The 18982-nt window shown below is 42.7% G+C and overlaps 2 protein-coding genes across 20 annotated transcripts in view; both read left to right on the top strand.

Moving 5' to 3' along the window:
• Positions 1-9771, top strand: part of si:ch211-1e14.1 (UPF0606 protein KIAA1549) — a 37405-nt gene extending 27634 nt beyond the window's left edge. Inside the window, exons 10-19 of one of the 2 annotated variants that reach the window (XM_040025074.1) lie at positions 231-367; positions 1413-1427; positions 1871-2076; positions 3328-3554; positions 3649-3793; positions 3874-4188; positions 5325-5371; positions 5924-6072; positions 7019-7173; positions 7526-9771. In XM_040025074.1, coding sequence (XP_039881008.1) covers positions 231-367; positions 1413-1427; positions 1871-2076; positions 3328-3554; positions 3649-3793; positions 3874-4188; positions 5325-5371; positions 5924-6072; positions 7019-7173; positions 7526-7717 — 1588 coding nt within the window. In that variant the 3' untranslated portion in view covers positions 7718-9771. The remainder of the gene's footprint in view (positions 1-230; positions 368-1412; positions 1428-1870; positions 2077-3327; positions 3555-3648; positions 3794-3873; positions 4189-5324; positions 5372-5923; positions 6073-7018; positions 7174-7525) is intronic. The other variant, XM_040025075.1, reaches the window with a different exon arrangement.
• A 1162-nt stretch (positions 9772-10933) lies between these two features.
• mical3a (microtubule associated monooxygenase, calponin and LIM domain containing 3a) overlaps positions 10934-18982 on the top strand; it is an 81843-nt gene continuing 73794 nt past the window's right edge. For 16 of the 18 annotated variants that reach the window (XM_040025049.1, XM_040025051.1, XM_040025060.1 and 13 more), the window contains exon 1: positions 10934-11139. The gene's annotated coding sequence lies outside the window, so the exon portion shown is untranslated. The remainder of the gene's footprint in view (positions 11140-18982) is intronic. The other 2 variants (XM_040025066.1, XM_040025065.1) reach the window with 1 other exon arrangement.

Here is an 18982-nt window from a genome sequence, read left to right as displayed (position 1 = left end):
ATCCAAGACAAATTATTTAATGAATGTAATCATTCTGGCAGCGGAGATTCTTTAAGGCATTTATTTCAACAAGTTATAACCAATGTTATTATTTCTTAGAAGTCTCCTCCCAGCTTTTACCTTTCTGCAAGAGCGCAGTTTTTGATTATGCATGACATTGCAGCATGTTCGTGCGCTCTTGGGCTTCAATTATTCATCTAAGGCTGTGTTTGTGTGTCTTTCCTGGGCAGGATCTCCTCATCAGATGGCGACTCTGTGTTAAGTGACCATTCCAGTGAGCGGGAATCAACCGAGGAGAACCTGAGAGCCCAGGCCACGCCCAGCGACAGCAAGCAGACCCGTAAGGTCCCCATCAATGTTTTAAACGGTAAGTGGCCCTGGCAACACTCAACTCGCTCCTCCAAACACGGAGAGCAAATATGAGGGGGAGGAAGAAAATGAAGGGACTTGGCTGACATAAATAGATAAAGAGAGAGCAACCACAGCTAGCATGTTTTGATTGACAAGGAGGCCAGTTTGAGATTGTAAAGGGAGGAAGAAAAGACAAAGCAGAGGAGACGTGAAGAGATTCCAGGCAAGGACATAAAACAGAGTGAAAGTAAAAGAAGCAGCTGGTAGGAATTTCTGTTCAGTGGTCAAAATAAGACGAGACGGAGAGGAATTGAGGAAAAAGGAAAAAAATGCTAAAGTTACTTTATCTGACAGCTTTTTGATAGATTCAAGCCTGCAGTGCCACTCAAGAGATTACGTGCTGGACCTCGAGGCAGTCGGGCACGCAGACTGCAGCCTGACTCACACACAGAGGAACAGTCTGTGTTTTGTTATTGATAAGTCTGTGCCGATACTGTACTATGCTCTGCCCGGTGCTTTTAACCTGGTTAAGGTTAGGGTTAGGATTGGGTTGGGCTGACAGCAACCCCCCTTTTTTAAATTTAATTTCTGCCAAATTGTCATATCCAGAGAAAATCCCAGATGCACGTATGAGACTTGGTTCATTTAGAATGTAAATAAAACAAGCAAACAGTAGTATTAGCTTAATTGGGTCGGTGGATACCTGGTGGATGAAAAGAGTTTAATTAGATTCCAGATGAAACACATTCAATATTAAATAATCTGCTGCATCTTTTTTTGCTGTTTTCTTCTTATTCAGAGCAACATCTTCCTTGCTTTTTTCCAGCTACTGAATAAAAGATCTGAAGAAATGAAAGTATCACCTATGGAAACTTGCCTTTTCCTTTCTTTTGATCTTTCCTGGTTATGTTTCTCTTCTCTCATGCATCCGTGTCAGCTGCACCTCTGTGTTGTTTTTTTTTAATATTGTTGTCAGTATGCAGCAACCACTTTGATTTTTGTTCTTACTTGATCTCTTTCACCCTAGTAAGACTCTCTTTCCTTTCTTTTGTGGTTTGCAGGCAAGAATAGAATTGGTAAGAGCTTGCCACTTTCTGTCTCTGTCTCTGTAGACCTCAGGCTTGACCTCCAGCAGCTGTCTGTGTGTTGTCTGTTAGTTCTTTGGTAGTTTTGTGCACAGTTCTCACCATCCATCACTTCTGTGCTGAGCTGTCGGTCACAGCATGGAAACAATAACTTCACAAACAAAGGCAAAAGCCATTGTTTGAAACAAAGCTTAGCTTTTGGAAATAAAAATCAATGTTTTATTTTCACGTAACCCTCAAGAAATTTACTCCACACTTTTATTACAACCAATATTTTGAATATAGTGAGGCGGTAAAGAAACACGGACATGTTTCATTAGTCATCCTTATGCATTAGCTGTTTGTGTAAAATCTCTGCCCCCTAGCTTAGATCAACATTAGCATACGGTGTGAACTCGCTGCTAACATGTCACGACCTTTGTTTTATTCCACAGGTCCTCCTCCTATGAACGATACAAATGAGCAGCTGTCTTCAGCCTCCATCTTTGAACATGTTGATCGGATATCTCGTGGCACCGACGCAAGCAGGAGACTCCCCAATAAAGTCCAGCTTATCGCCATGCAGCCTATGCCTGTCCCACCACTCCACAGTCCGCCCGTCAATGGAAAATTGTCAGACACAAACCAAATGACCAAAGAGGTTTGCTGCTCTCATTTTCTTTTTTAAGGAGATAAATAATCCAGCAGTTTAATGTTAAAGTGTCTTTAACATTAAACTGCTGGATCAAGATTTGCTTTACTTTCGCAAGCACATTAGAAAAACGTGGGTTACAGTAAGATATCGTTTTACTGTGCTGTGCTGAAGTTTTGGGGTTTTTTTGTCATTAAACTGTTTCTTTATTTAACATTTTTAACTAAGTTTATTTAACAAAATACATTCAATAAAAACTTGAGAACAGGAAACAGATTTTTCATCCAACCACTGAACAAAAAAGGTAACCACTGAACACAAACACTACAGAAGAACAGTTTACAAAGATTAAAATGGAACTACGGGAACATTTTCATTCATAGCTGCCTCATTAGATCTTTACAGCAGAGTCTATCTGAACTCTGTGGCGCCTGATCTCCAGGGTTTAAGTTTGACCCTGAAATCAGAAGAGGATGTTTCTCTCTCTTCAGACTTACTCTGATCCTGTGATGGGAACGATTTCAGCCCTGCGTGATCGCGCTGATGTTTGCAAAGAGCAGATAATGAAGTGAATGTTTTGGCACATTGGTAACAGTGAAACAGTTTATTAGTAACGTGGGATCGTTTGTGTGCGGAGTAGGAACTGAGATTACCGAAGCTCACAGCTGTAGTTTCCTTCCATGTGTGCACGTTCATGCTCGTTACGATTACCTGAACATGAGAAGCTTTTGTCACAGTGTCTGCACTTGTATGGTTTCTCTCCTGTGTGGACTCGTTTGTGTGTTTTAAGGTCACCTGCAGTGGTGAAGGATGACCCACACTGAGCACAGAGGTGCTTTTTAACCCCACTGTGAAAGAGTTCATGTCGTTTTAAGTCACCTGATGCGGGGAAGCATCTCCCACATTCTTTGCAGTATTTCAGTTTGTCTCCAGTGTGTTTACGTTGATGCATTTTAGTGCTGAAGTTAAAAAATTACCAAGCTAATTATTTCCCACAGGCCTTGCAGGAGTCACATCTGCTTCTTTGAAAAATTTCATCTCAATGCAGAATAAAAAATACAAAACCCTGACACAAACTCTTTGGTCAGATAGTTTGAAAATGTTCTTTCTCAAAGAAGAAGTCATAGGAACAAAGTGAAATCCTCCAGAGTCTTTTGGAAGATGTAATTCACACGTGGTTGAAATTTCATTTGTGATGCTTCTGTGGTTCTTAGAATTTGCCAAACGAGCTAATACTGATAATTGTAATTTGATCCTCAGATCCAGGTAGCGTTGAGGCACAAGTCAGAAATTGAGCATCATCGTAACAAGATTCGTCTTCGCGCCAAGAGGAAGGGCCACTATGACTTCCCAGCTATGGATGACATAGGCGGTCTTGGCGATGCAAAGGATCCGGATCGTATTTATCGCAAAGAACAGATGCAAATCGATAAGATCCTGGACCCGGATGCTCAGATGCCCTCCGTCTTCATGGAACCCAAGAAAAGGTTAGAGGTTATGAATTTTTGACTTTTTGGTGGAGAAGTTGATTTTCTGTGCATGCTGATAATATATTTCTCCCTTTCTTCATGTGTTTCTAAGTGGTCGAGGCAGGCGCTCACCAAAGCAGAGGATGAAAGACCAGATGAATGGAGGCATGATGGAAGCAGACAAAGACCACCTCATCACTGAAGACACCGATGCTGCTTACAGAAAGTGCCCCGGGGTCAACAATGTGGCGTATGTGGTGAGTAACACAGAAGAAGTAGGAAAACCTTTCACGGACCCTGCAACCTTTCTGACTTCTTTGCCGTCTATGTTTTCCAGTCGGACCCTGACCAAGGCCCAGGATCCCCTCACAGGAGTCCTTCCCCCACAGACGATGTCTTCCCAGCCCCCACTTCCTCTCCTCCCGGCCATGCCCCTCCCCCACCACCGTACATGCCCCCACAGCCCTCCATCGAGGAAGCACGGCAGCAGATGCACTCCCTGTTGGACGACGCCTTCGCTCTTGTGTCACCCACTTCTCAGGGCAGCACTGCTGGGATCACTCTCCCAGGGGTCAACAGCAACCCTCCTAACTCTAGCCCTCCAGGTCATGGGCCGAGACCTTGGGGTCTTTCCTACCAAGCTTTCCCCAGCGTAAGTTGCCGTCTGTGTACAAACGCTCTGGCTGGAGCATTGTCCATCCAGTCAGCTATAAATAATTCAGCTGCCATATTGCATGGAACAAGAATATGTGTTACAAATAGAAGCAGTGGGAGACACAGCTTTGCATTCACTTTCTTAAGGTGTTTTGCTCTCCTGCTCAGCATGAAGCCTATTGCTTCCAGTATAATCACGTCCTCTTAGCAAAGTACAGACTTAAGTATTCCTCCATCTGTTGCAAGGTGCAACCTTAGCCCCCCCGCCCACCCCCACTGGCTATGTAGAGCTCCTAAGACCCTTCAGTGATATAGCCATCACCCACGTAATCTTTATTAATTCCTGTTAGTATAGGCTACTTTCAAAGAAACTGCTTGGAAGGCTTTACAAAGCGAGGCCAGTTTATGCAGTGCCAACCTCTGTTATTAACACTTAGCTACGGCAGCATAATACTATTCATGTACAATTATCCCTGGCTTTGAAATCCATGAGAGGTAGAGGGCTTAGCTGAAATTAAGGTTGTTTGTGTAAGAAGAAGAAAATCTAATCGGTACTTTACAAGTGCAAAAATCTACTCTAAACAAAAACAAAATAGAAGCATTGTATGGCTGTTCTATGGTCCAGATCTAAATGTGTCCATTCATTCATTCATTCATTCCCTGGAAGTGCAACCTTAAAGATTTAATCCCAGACCTTCTTGACTGCAGAGAATACATTTTCACTCCCTGAATACACTTTTTTAAATGCTTTCTTATCTTTCATGCTGCTTTACAGCTGTTAATAACAATACTTTGTCCTCTATCCAACACGGGTGCTCACCCCAGACGAGTGAAAGAAACACTGAGCAGTGCAGCCATAAAAAGCCCTTTGATGGTGCTTTTATATGCTATTAAAAATATGGATATCCAACGAAACTTTGCTTGGTAAAAATAACAATGTTCACTATGTAAAATAACCACCAACAGTACAGTAAATTGTAACACACACAGCAGGCTGTGTTGCATCAACTAAAAATCGCTTTTGCATTTCTTTTCCAATAAAAACAGTTCACTGTTTATACCTGAGACCTCTGTCATCACTGGTACTTGATCATTGTCACTTAAACACAGCACATCTCTGTTGGTCTTCCCCAGAGATTCCCTGAGATGTCCTCTGCTGCAGTGCAAGGCATGGCAACAAGGTCAGTAAAGCAGCTGAAAATAGAGTCGCTTTCCACATGTTCTTCATACCCCAAGAGGTATTTCCTATTTATAATTACAGGTGAACTTTCACCCGTGTGGACATTTTCTTTAGTTTACATTTATAGAGTTGAGCCTCATGAATAATGACAAAGAGTCCTCTTTATTTTATTGTTTCAATGGATCAGGTCTGAACAGCTGCCTCTTAATAGACTCTGAAAAGGCTGCACGTGTACACACACGTAGAGCATCAGCTGTCAACCATTTGTGTTTCCACTATTTGGTACCAAATTGTGAAATGCTTGACTATCAGGTTATTGATTGCACCATATAGGAAGGACTCCCTGTGATTAGAAATGTAAAGCGTGCTAAAAAAGTAGCACAAATACACACACAGTATGAAATGTCTCCATGTTCAGTAACTGCAAAAAAGGGGGAAAAATCATCATCTGCTATTAGTCAAATTGTTTACTTTAAACTGACCCAGAATTCAGCTATTGGTGCATCCATATATTTTCTTAAATCATAAATGAGTTTTTTGGTCTGTGTTTCAGGCAGGGCCTTGGCTCGAGCTACCTGCCACCAGGAGAAACAGCAGGGCACGGTGAGCAGCTCCAGCCAGACAGCCTGTACTCCAGCAGGGGCCTCTACGCTGATGAACTGCCCTCATCTGCCAGACCGCGTCCAGTGGGAGGAACCACAGGTACACAAGGAAGTTCGATAGCATCACACAAATGCAACATTAGCACAACAATATTTTATGTTCAGGCTGTTGTCCATTCATTTCTGCATCTCGTTTTCAACTTTTTTGCAGATTTTTTTTTAAAATAGGAAAAAAAGGAAACGCACATCTTAAGCAATCATGCTTAAAGATAGACATGTATGTTCTTTATCTCAGTGTTTAATCTCCGTCTCAGTCTTTATGCTATATTTAATCCATCTAAATGTAAATACTCCCACTGTCAGTTACAGCTAAACAACAAAATGAACCATTAGCACAAATATGTCCTTTTTTTATTCTTAGAGCTATACACTATTTATCTCTGACTTTGTTTAACAATAAACTGCTGAGAATATGTAACACTGACAGAAATAACTAGTGCAAACGTGAAAGGTTTTGCACTAGCTGTCACTACAGAGGAATAAGTCTTGCATTTAAAATATGCCCTTTCTGAACTGGCTGAGTGCGGCGCGTGCGATTAAAGCCATTTGTTGCAGCAGGAATGGGGTGTGTCAGCAAAACGTACAGCTGATTCAGGTTGCCAATATTTTCTGCAATGATTGAAGAACATCTGTGATAGATGTGCAACCAGTCCAGGGTGCACGCTCACTCTCACCCAAAAACAGCTTGGCTAATCTGAGGACAGACAGTCAGGCAGCTGCCAATAACTTTGTAACTTCACTTACAGTGGGTATAAATTTGCATGCAGCTGCCAAATTTTCAGACGCTGATGCCGAGTAAAGACAGTTTCATATATTCTCTGCTTAGACGAGAGAGCATAAAAGAATACTGCAGTGATCCCGAGCAGTTTTGAGTAGGAATGGAAGATACAGTAAGGTTTAAGGTTGGGCAAGAAGCTGGCATGATTAAGGTTGGGTCTTTAGGAAATTAGTGCCAGTAAGTATAATGTGTTTATTTATTTTTTTAGGTGCCCAGCTCCATCATCTTGCACAAGTGGGTCTGTCCAGTCGGATGAATGGTTACCCAGCAGGAGTCAGGGCCGCTCCGGGCCAGAATGGAGGCTTAGGCTGGAACCACTATCATGATGACAATTTCTCCAGAGCAGAAGCTGAAAAAGATGCAGTGAGTGAATTGCACATTTTTATTTTTTCATTAACAAGTTCATTTAATTTCATTGAAACCTGAAACTAAATGAAATCCCAAACTTTTCATTTAATCATCGAATTATTAAAAACAAACGCACAGTAACTTGATCCTAACAGGAAGCCAACTTTATTGCTTTTGAGAAACACCCACAGTTTCAGTTTGGTTTTCTTCTAATTTTCTGGTGTTCTTCTGTTTTTGTTACTTGATATTTTTCATCTTATCTATTCTCTTCTTTTTTATCACCTCCCCCCTGTTGTTCTGTTTGTCCCTTTCTGTCCTGCCTGCTATTTATGGACCCCCTGACTGCTCGTCCTCCTCTATCTTCCAGATTCACCGGAGTGGTATCAGGGAGCCCACGGCCCCCCCGACCCATCTAGATGGTGTGGGTTATCTGACAGCCCCCCCACCTCTGGATACTTCTCCTCCCACTCATTCCTCTGCCTCCTTGATCAAGGCCATCCGGGAGGAGCTTCTGCGGCTCTCGCAGAAGCAGGCGGCTGTGCCCAGCTACCACAGCTGAAGTCCTGGCTTCTAGTGTCCTGCTCTAACCAGTCATGTCACTGACCCTGCCTGCTTGCTTCACCTAATCTGACAGTGCTTCCCATGGAAGTCCATTAAGCTGTACAGCAGAGAGATAGTCCTGCTAAAGTAGAGAGGTTTGCTCCTGAGAAACTGCATAACAGGATGGCTGATAGAGACTGAGATCAGCTGCAGTAGAGTACAGCTGACCAGAGATGACGTGAAACCGACGCGTGAACTCGACATGCCCGTGTTTCTTTCCTGTTCTTTACCGTGGACCAGGGAGCGCTAATGTCACGTGCTGTGGATCCATACGTCGGACTTGATTTTGCTGCATTTCCTCAGACTCTGTGTCATAGTTTCAACTTTATGTCGCCTTCACAAACAGAAATACAGTGTCAGACTGAAGTCACAATGTCTTTTTACATCACATAACCTGATGTATTTCTTCTTTTTGATGCAGACCCCTAACTTCCTTTCCACCATCAGGTGCTTCCTGTCTTCTGCCATGATGAGCCATGTTATGCCTTGACACTGTGATACAGTTCACGTGACCATACCTGCTGTTAGAGCCTACAGTAAGACCATAGTTCACAGCCAGCAAGCCAGTTCAGACAGCAGGCAAAAAAAGGGGCATCCGTACACAGTAATAACACTCATTAATGCTACCTATTCTGTCCTTACTTACTACAGTAAAACAGTGTTCGACCTCTCGGCTTACAATATATACTTTTTCATGTTAAAGTGCTGTTTTTTTTTTTAAATTCGTGTTGAGAAGCTACTTGATGGTTAAGCAAACAGGAGAAGAAATCAGCCTTTAAGCAGATCAAACAGTTTCTGAGCAAGTTTTAAAGACGCAGGCACAGATGTGGTACAAATAGTAAAAGTAAAAGACATACTTGATGATTATGGTCAATATTTAATGTATGTATTCATTATGTGGTTATTTGATGCACTGTATGCAGACGACTTGGTACGGCTCAGGTTTTTCATTAAGAGATTCCTTACGGACAAATCCGTAAAAAGACACTTTAGAAGGTCACATGGAAGAAGTGTAAATTAGGGAAAGTCACAGACACCAGTGTTCTGTTTGAGCTCATTTCTGTGTTGAATACACATGGATGTCTTTTTCATGCAGTATTGGAAGTTTGATTTGCCTTTTTGTTAGCACAGGAAGGGAAGATGTGTACTGTATTTCATTAAGAGTTTACTTCAACTACTCATTTTTTACATGCTTTTTAAATAGATTTGGATCATTTAATTGTGTTCACCTGGCTCTTAGTCATCATGCTGGTTAGAAGTCATTCCAGGTCTTTTCCACAGGATGTGGTGCGATGTTTCGGAGGCCTAAAATTTTAATTCATTCGATTAAAATAAAAGAGGAACTGTGGGGGGTTTTTATAGCAGGACTTGAAGATGTGTTTTTGCAGTTTGTGCCAGGATCATATGGCAAATTCGAAATGTTCCCTGCACAAGCCTCGACTTCCAGGTGATTTTACTGATGTGGCCACGGTGTTCTTCTCATGCCATGTTTCGTTTCCATGTGACGTGCCTTTTGGACTCACCTGAACTGATTAAGCACCAGACTGTCTACTATTACGCTCCCAATTCTAACACAGAATTATTTAAAAGCATCATTATTCCAACATGGCTGTTAGTCAGTGGATGTAAGGGCAGTTGAACTGTAAACGAATCGATGGAACATCAGGTAACAGTGACACTGTAGCTTTGTTGTCCATTACATGTTCATGGTTTATCCATCTCACACTGTACGCCTCCATCTGCTGGTCCTGTACTGTAACTACATCCTTGTGTTCATCCTCAGTTGCTTTTTGTTGTTGTTGTTGTTTATTTCCAGTCCTTTTCTACGTGTTCTGCTATGTAAAAATGATCCGTTGGCTGGCCCAACTTTCCATTTGCATGTATAATTGTTGTATTTCTTTGGCTTGGTTTTGAGCATGCTATTTCAGAATTTGTGAAATACAAAGTAAGCTGTAACTTGAGCTGCCTTTTAATTAATGCACATTACCAGAGTGAAAATTACTTCAGATTTTATTTTGTTTTGGTTTCATTTGAGCAATCATAACATCTGACGTCATTCATCCAAAACGTCACATGCTTACAGGTGTTGTAGTTACACCAGAAAACCACAGGGTGTCAGCACATCACAGGAAAACTAGCTGCACTAAAAGGACAAATCGCGCTCCCCCGCTGCACATGACGTAACCAGTTCCCATGGATGATTCTAGGCGTCTCTGAAAGCAGGTCAGTCGGTGGGCTCTTTACGTCCTTTTGAATTGTGAACATGCAACAGATGTTTATCATACAGCAGAGTCTGTTTGGATCAGTGATGCTTCCACTAGCCTTTGGGTGAGATGAATTTTTCTAACCACCAACATCTGGAAAATATGAACATACAAATACACACCAATTAAACGAATCAATCGAGATGCGCCGGTGACTGTTACACGTTTATATTTCTCTTAAAATAACCTCCAGCTCCTCGTTCACTGACTCGTATCCCCATCACAGCTTCTAAAGCCAGTGAGTGAGGCATCTAAATGTTCCGTAAATCTCCTGATCTGTCTCTACAGGGGTTGACTTTGCACAACTCAGCAAGTATTTGACAGCACACTCCTGAGTGGTCAATATTCACAGTCCATGCGCACATTTGGTTATTTTTATGGCTCTAAAACGGCAGCAAATTCATCTGGTCTTAGTTTTGAGAAGTAAACCCTAATAAGGGATTTGATGACTTATAGTCATCGACTTTAAGTCGTTCATTTATTGTGTTTCGATTTTGTTTCCGATCTCCTCTATACACAGGAGTCATGCTGTGGCAAGACATGGATTCGTTTTTCCTTAATAATCCGTCTTTTTAATTTCACGATGCTGCTAGTTTGAGTTATATCTCGGGCATGATGAAAGAACAGACAATGTTTGCTGCAGAGTATCCCAGGCTTGCTGCCTCTTGCCCGGTATCTAAACCGTCCCCCACCTCTCCCCACCTTCCCTACGGTAATCCTGCCTGTGTGTTGTCCCTGAGCGCAGCCTGGACACACACAACAAAAACACACCCAGGAGTTAATCTGGATCATGATGGTAATTACTGCCTGTGCGTCCAGCCTGTAGGAGGGTATTGTCCACTAAGGGAGGAGTCAAACAGTCGGTTCTGCCTACTGACCTTGGAGAAAACTGCGAGGGAGGTAGGCAGGGGAGGGAGGAGAGAAACAGGGAGAAGGAGGTAGCACACTGAGTTTCAGCACTGCAGATCTTCCTGTCTGCCTTCAGCCGCTCTTTCTCTCAGTTTGCTGGTGAAAGACAAAAAGCATTGAGAGGAGGGAGGAGGAGAATTGTGAAAGGAGTCTTTTTACTGATGATGGACGAGGATTTCTTTCTTTTTAACTAATCTTTAAAGCCCCTGTGAGTATTGCCTGTTATCTGCTTGTCATTCAATCTGCTCTTTGCTGCACATGTGTATTCTTTGACTGTAATAAGAGTCACATCTCGGGAATGTACTGATGTTACAAGACTGGTTTCTCAACCAGAGTCCCACAGACGAGGTGTCTTCCCACATTGTTTGTTTTTGTAACCAAGGTAGATGTTTGGGTTTTCCTGAATAGGGTGCAGTTGCAGACATTTGTGCGCTGTGTGTGTGTGTGTCAGAAAATGACATTCCTGCAGTTTCATGACAGTGAATGAGGCAAGTATTGTTGACACAGCCTACGATGAGCCCTCACAGCTGTTAGCTTTGTTGCAGTGGCGCTGCTGTGGGAGGTTGTGGTCCTCGCCCTCCTTGTTTACAAGCATGGCTTCTTCTTATGCAATTCTCTGCGTGCTGCACTATTACATACCATTAGAGCTGCTGCTGCTGCCTACAGTATGAATCGATGGCAGCACGAATAGTTGACTGACACTGCAGACATCTTCTGCGGTACCCAGCTAAGGGCCAGCTGGCACTGATGTCATAGAAGGATGCCACTGTGTTCACTTTTAGCATTGGCTGCGCACATGAATTTTGCATGAAACTGACTGGCTTCATTTGTCTCAAATACCACACACATTCTTTTCCTGGATTTTCAATCACGTTTTTATGACCAGCAATGCCTTCAACCTTATTGTGTGGTCTAAAACCTACATTTCCCTTCCCTCCACCCCTTTTATCTCCTTTTTATCTCTACCAACCAGTGCAGGTTATCTTTGCTCTGTCATCTCTGCCTGTCTTCTCTGCATAACAGTGAGGTGAGGGTATCAGGGGGATTTCTGAGCTAGAGATGCAGAAACAGCAGCGATAAGAGAAAGTTTAGATTTTCTGCACGTGTGTGTGACATGAGCATCATCTGACGTAATGGAGGAAAGGCATGGATCTCCAGGAGGATCTGTTTTCATAACAAATGAACATTTATCTCTCTGTGTGTGTGTGAGAGAGATAAGCAAGGTTAGAGAAGGGTACAGAAAGAAAGTGCCAGTAGCTAGTGCTGCCCTACTTTCCACTGCATGACACATATTTTATCCAAGTTTAGAAGCAAAAGCGTCTGCATGCATTAGGTCACCATTGTACCGCCTCGTGTCAGGTCAGGTAACTCTTGCTGACATCACCTCTGGTCGCCGGCGGACGATCGCTGTCCTCAAGGTCACAGTGCAGGTTATCTGTTTCTCTGTCACCCCCTCTCCACCAGGCTGTACTGTATCAGAAGACACAGTGTCACATTGTGCGCGGCCGCTGTGCTGAGTAGGAGGCAGCACTCATATGATGTTCTAGGGAGAGGTGAATAGCTGTCATTCATGAGAGGGTGCCCGTTTGCTCGGCAGCTGACTTCAGACACTGATCCTGCCTGTCAGCTGCTGGCGGGTGTCTTCCACAGACCTAACTGTTGTGTCCGTTGCACTAGTAGCTGACACATTAAACATGTTTGTTGTTCTTTATAGCAGACAAGGAAACACAGCACAGGTTTTGGAGTCCAGAGAATACAGGTCATATTTGAAGAAGCCTTTTATTAGGAAAGCAGTTGCAGAAAATAAGGATCCTTTTACGAACTCCTAACTCATTTTGGCTCAGAAACCCTTCTTGCAAACGCATTGTAGTGCATGTTGTTAGGTAGCTGTGGTATTTTGTTAAACTTTACAAAGATATCCGGTACGCCACAGCTGATCCTCTGACAGCATTAATCCCTATTAGCAGGCAGTGGATCTCTCTGCACTGCTGTCCTTCAGACCACATCCTCTGGATGTTTTCAGGACAGTTTGCACCAGCAGCAGCAGCTCCGCCAAGACCAGCCCGGCAGCTATTAGTGTGTATGTGGAAGAGTAGAATGAGACCACAAACAACGTTGTCCCACTTTTAACTTTCCCTCACTCTATATATCGAGATGAACTATAAAGATGGAGCGAACAACGGAGATGCTGATGGAATGAAAAGAACCAAAACACTGGTTATGTGTTTCTTTGTCATTAAATGCACACGCACAGTCCTTTTACCTCTTTCAGAGGAGCCTTAGACTTTGTGTTCTGGTTGCATGCTGTCTGGACAATAATCAGCAGGTAATCCCTTTAAGCCATTATTTCTCTAATTGCTTTGTCTTGGTCAGCAGATGGACACCGCGGGGATGTTGTTTTGTCCTGTCTGCTTTCTCTTTAGTGAATCATAGCTGAGTACAGAAATAACCTCTGCGGTATTGTTTGCTCGACTGCATATTCATTTGCTTATGAAACAAGATTAAAATGATTATTTGCTCTTGTATCAGTATAGTCCCTGTGGGCAGAGAACACAGTATACGAAACAGCAATGTGGAAAGTCTTTAACTGTGCAATAACCTCACAACTTTCATCACTGTTTAATAGCATCCATTTAACAACTAATGATAACTAATGATTCGATCTTGAAATTGATCAATCATGTACCACAGGACTTCAAGCTGGCAATAATGAAACCACTACTTCACTTCAGCATCGCTTGACCGAGTTATCTTAGCTAACTACAGCCAATCACCAACCTTCCTTTTATCTCAGTTATTCTTGAGTGTGCTGCTCATCCTCCACATTGAAAGGAGCCAGTTGAGGTGGTTCTGGCATCTGACTGGGATGCCTCCTGGACGCCTCCTAGATGAGGTATTCCTGGCATGTCGTACTCGGAAGAGGCCCAGGGGAGACTCAGGACTCACTGGAGAGAACACATCTTTCAGCTGGCTTGGCAACATCTCGGTGTCCCCTCGGATGAGCTGGAGGAGGTGGCTGGGGTGAGGGAAGTGTGGGCTTCTCTGCCGCCGTGACTCAAACCGTGACAAGCGGCAGAAAATGGATAGATGCAGGAATGTCTTAAATACATACAGTATATATATATGGATGACCTCTAATTTCCTCCTTCCAAATTTTTATAAAACTGGGGTCATTGTACGTACAGTGAAACATAAATCCTGAACCTGGCGACTCTGAGTTAAAAGTAAAAGTCAGGAAACCACAAGTAAAGCCTTTTCTCAGGACAAAATAATAAGCAATCCACATCTAAAGTTTTCTTTGGGCAACATTTAGGCTGGACTGATAGATGATGACTTTATGGTCATGCTAGCTCGTGTAACATTACAGCCAGTGGTGTAAGTGATCCATAAATGTCCCAAGTAGCCCAGATTAGGCTGGAGTGAGAGAGGTTTTTAAACATGGTGAGCTCTGTCCAATTTGACATGTCAATGCTGTGTGTGGCTGCCTAGTAAAGATGACATAAAATGACGAGAACAATAAAAAATGTGAAATTAGTGCAACTTTCATGCACTGTTTAATTTTTCCTGCTGTTAAAAATAGTAGGATAACAACATGTTAGCACAAATTGCCCCGGGTAGGACCGGGCTGTGCATATTTATCTCGGTGTGTTACGTCATTGTCTACACACAAATCTTGCGAGTACAGATGAGCCCGCTAGGGGTGATGGTGGGAGACTCACAGCAAAGGGCACCTGGAGGAGTTACACAGGCCACAGGGTCAGAGTTTTATAAATAGAAGCAACACACATTGAGACGTGAGATTCATGCCCACAAACACATGCTCAGGGAGGAGTAGAAAGTGGCTTTGGTCTTGGCTGCAGCTGTCCCTCCGGCTCTTCTTTCCAATTTCACTGGAATCAACTTTCAGACAGATGGATCTTTGAAAAGGTTTCATTAAAGTGAATAAATACTGATATTGCTATTGAGAGAACACCTTAGCCAGCAGTTTTGCTACTAAAGTGTCAGTCTTCATATACTGTTTAAAAAACGGTAACATTACATTTAGGAATTGCAGGTATACAGAAAAAAGTTAAGGTCAATAGAAATAGGCTTGGACATTTAAAACCGTAGCATATGAGAAACATGGATGCATAGAATTTATTTAAACATGACTCTACAGTCTTATTTCAGCGAGGGGGGTGTAAGTGCTCCTAACAGCACATTGACAGGCGAGTACAAGAACTCAAAGTCGTATATTTTAGCTCATTTATGCTGGCAGATTGTCCTCATATTCATTGCCCAGAGCTTGTATTTACACTGATGTTTCTCTTTTTTAAAAACAGGCCTGTTATTTTGTGGCCTTCAAAGATTTGTCTCTATAGTGTCACTTTTTTAAGATTAAATCGCTGCCATCTGATGTATGTCCACATTACGCTCAGGCGTGTCTGACTCTTCATCTGCGTTTCTTGATCACAACAGCACTAAACAAACCCTCCTGTATCCTAGTAACCATCCGGAGTGATACAGTGGACTGGTAGACTCCTGCATTAACCTGTCAACGGGCCATTGCTGTTGTGAAATTGTGGGCTGTAGAGAGCGGAGTCCCAGCTAGCTTAAAGAAGTCTGACAGAGTAGGGATTCCAGCTGGGTTGTAACGCAGGTTCAACCCTTGAGGGGTGGACAGAAAAGCAGTCCCTCCTGCTCTCTAACAGAGGAGTTGGAGAGCAGGAGGGATTGTGCAAAGACATGCCTTTTTCATAATCCACATCTCTGTGATCCCAGGAACTGGCTGAGCTCTGGCTAACCTGCTAGATGAACTGTGGGAATCTTCTTTTACACCACATGTATTATGTGTAAAATCCTATTCAGTGTGGTTGGATACTCAGGGTGTGGCTGCGGTCTATTTTTATCTAGCCTTTGGTAGATATTTTCCGTAGCAGTGGGAGGGTACGTTCAATTCAGGCTACAGAGCTGACTCTTACCTGCTTCTCCTTGTCTCGCACGGGCCCTTCTGTCATAACAGGCTGTCACATTACCCGACTGGAACCTGCCTGCGTCCACATCTGTCTAAGGCTACATGCCTGTCTCTCTATAGGTTAGAGAGGAAGATCAGATATAATATCACTGATTTAGGAAGACCCACACGGCTACAGCTTCTGTGAAGACAGCCAGAGACGAGCTGCTGACAGGGAAACCATCCAAGAGCACACAGTTACCACAGTAACCAGTTAACTGACACCAAAGAAAGGCTGACTACACGATTTCGAGTTACCCAACATGCTGCTCCACACCCTCACTGGATGAGAAAATTATGGGATGCCCACACTGGCTGAAATGACTGTTGTTCCTTTCGGTGACATCCAGCTTGTATACATGACACATCGACTGTTATTATGCTCTTGTGCATTAAATCTAGCAGCATGCCAGTGTTGCATATGTTTGTTTTGTTTAACTTATTAACATCAATGTAATTTTGTTTTCCGCACTGACTTCAAATGTGGAAATAACTCTGTGGAATTGCTCTTTTTACTCAGGTGGAGTTTGTTTAAGAGAACAGACATTTCCCTTTCTTTAATAACGATGAGCTCATTGAGATGAGGGGGGGATAAAAGAGAAAAAGCAAAGACTGGGGTCAGAGATCAGAGCTGATGTCAGGATGAGAGCTGCAGGCCAAATGTGATTCACTCATATGCGTGCACAAGCATACAGAGTGTAGCAGGAATCTGACAGACCACGGAGAAATGAGCTGCAAAGCTTGGCATTATGCATGTGGATACCAGCACAATTCCCACCTACTACTTCATTAAACATTCTTTTCCATCAGTTTCTCTTAATTTAGCTGTATATTTGTGTTATTTCAAAATAAAAGCATTGTATATGAATACCAAATACCAGTAGCTAACCCACTTGAAAACTAGAAACCTCTTTTCTCAGCTTCACTCGTCTTTGTAGTGGAGTTCAAATGAGTCATCATTCAGATAACCATCATTATGACTCATTGTTTGCTTTATCTTCATGCCAACAATCATATCCGAGGGCAGGGCATCATATAGTTCAGCTTAAATTGATCTTAATTTATATTCTGGAAAAAAGGTACTTTGTTATTCTTATGTGATTTTTGCCATTCATCTGGAAAATATTCTGTTTTTAAATGTGTTGTTGCCAGGATGCAATCAGAATTCGTTATGACCCAAACTTCCCTTTTGCAATGAAGATGACAAGCATGTCATCATCTCATGTTTTGGAGAGAGTAAAGACTAAAAAGGGCCCTGCACCCTTATGAAGATTCAAAGGGCCTTACTGCTTTGTAGTTTCTCTAAGCCAGCATTTAACCACCATGCATAAAGAAACCTTGCAGTAATCCAAATATGCTAAAGCCTACTAAGGCTGTCAAGCTATTATTTCATACCTTCATGTCTTGTGAAGTCCACAGAACCTCATCAGGCTGAAAAGAAGAAAACAGGAAATGAAATCCATCACATGAGTCCTCTTCGGTGAGGTCTTTCCCTGAGCTCTGGGATTGCTCAAGATTGCTGGACTTTGTCATCTACCTTCTTGTAAATGAAAGGTTTCATTCTTTACTGATGTGTTCTTCATTTCCTCAGATAGATATATCAGACTGTGATAATCCAAGCAGCTTGTCTGCATATGTGCATTTAACTGAGATCAAATATAGGTGGTTTTGAGTGAATTTGTGGATATAACAGTATTTACTTCTTCTATATAAGAATGACAGCCCCAACTCTTTTAGTGTCGTGCCACAATTGGGTCCAAACATGAATTTGTTGTTCACTCTTATTAATCATCAGATGCCAGCTTGCTGTGATGCAAACATTACTGTGTTGTGATCATGTTAGCATACTGATGCTTAGCTGGAGAGAGTCACAGAGCTGCTTGCCTGGCTTTGGACTGTTCTTGTTGCAGCTCCCCTCCAAAGAGCATGTGTCAGTGCCAGTCAGGATCAGTGCAGCAGTGAGGTCAAGGGGTTCGTTTGCTAATGAATTTCGAGTTTCTGTGTTTTTAACCTTTCTAATTCCACTTGCTGACACATTAACATCATAATTTAGCCCAAGGAAAGCCCCTATAGTCTCAATACACACCCAAAGCAGAAGTCTTAGGGTGTAGGTAGTGGCAGAAAGGACTTTTCTGTCTGACTCAAAAGAAGTGGAAAGCTTTAAAAACAACGGCTTTGTCTATCTGATCCTCATCTACAGGTGCGATAAAAGCCGTTAAGGGAAAGGTGGCTGTGGGATGAAAGTCTCTGAAAGTCTTGTCAAAGCATGAGTAAGAGCTAACAGCAGAACAAAAGCAGTTCTGTTCTTTATGAGATAAAGAATTCATTACTCAGTCTTCCCTTGGTTTGATTTCTGCTCAGCAGCCGCTGCTCATAGTCGTGTTTATTCAACATATTTGGATAGATAATACCTTTTCTCGGATTTCCTCATGTTGGTTTTAAACAATTATCCTGCTTCCAAAAATAGTTTGCAATTGTGGGTGGAGTTTTTTTGTGTGTGTAAGGATATTTGTCAGAGGCCAAAGGCAGCAGCTCTGCATGACGTGCAGAAGAATGCACAATAAAGACGCTGCTGTTTGTGCCTGTGTTTGGGAGTCGGGGACAGGCCACACGGTTGAGCCCCCTGTTCTCCACTCTTTGTATCCTGGTCATTCACTACAGTCTCTCTTTGTGCCAGCCACAGATCACATGTCACAATATTTGAACAGCTGCAGTCGTTGGCTGTGTGTTTTCTCTCTTCCTTCCACACGGAGAGTGGAGATCTGGTTTGATAACACAGACTGTGAGAATTTGGACAGGTGAGCAGTGGGAGAAATATCTGTAGTATCGTGCAAGCGTCACATACAAACTACTGTAATTAAAACAACGACAACAGTAAAAGAAAAACGTCAAAAGAGTGACAGCTGAGAATCCTCCCCTAGGATGGAGCGGGATCAATATAATGGATGATGTTAGAAACCTAACGGCTCCGTTCATGCTGTCACCTTAACCTAAACCTGTCAATATCAGGACTTGGAACATGATATCTGCTCTTCGAGCCTTCTTGAACACCATAGCT

Source organism: Simochromis diagramma, unplaced genomic scaffold (genome assembly GCF_900408965.1).
Source record: "Simochromis diagramma unplaced genomic scaffold, fSimDia1.1 OVJJ01000293.1, whole genome shotgun sequence".
In the NCBI taxonomy this organism is placed as follows: Eukaryota; Metazoa; Chordata; class Actinopteri; order Cichliformes; family Cichlidae; genus Simochromis; species Simochromis diagramma.
The sequence above is the reverse complement of the archived record's forward strand: the minus strand, read 5'-3'. Positions and strand labels throughout refer to the sequence as shown.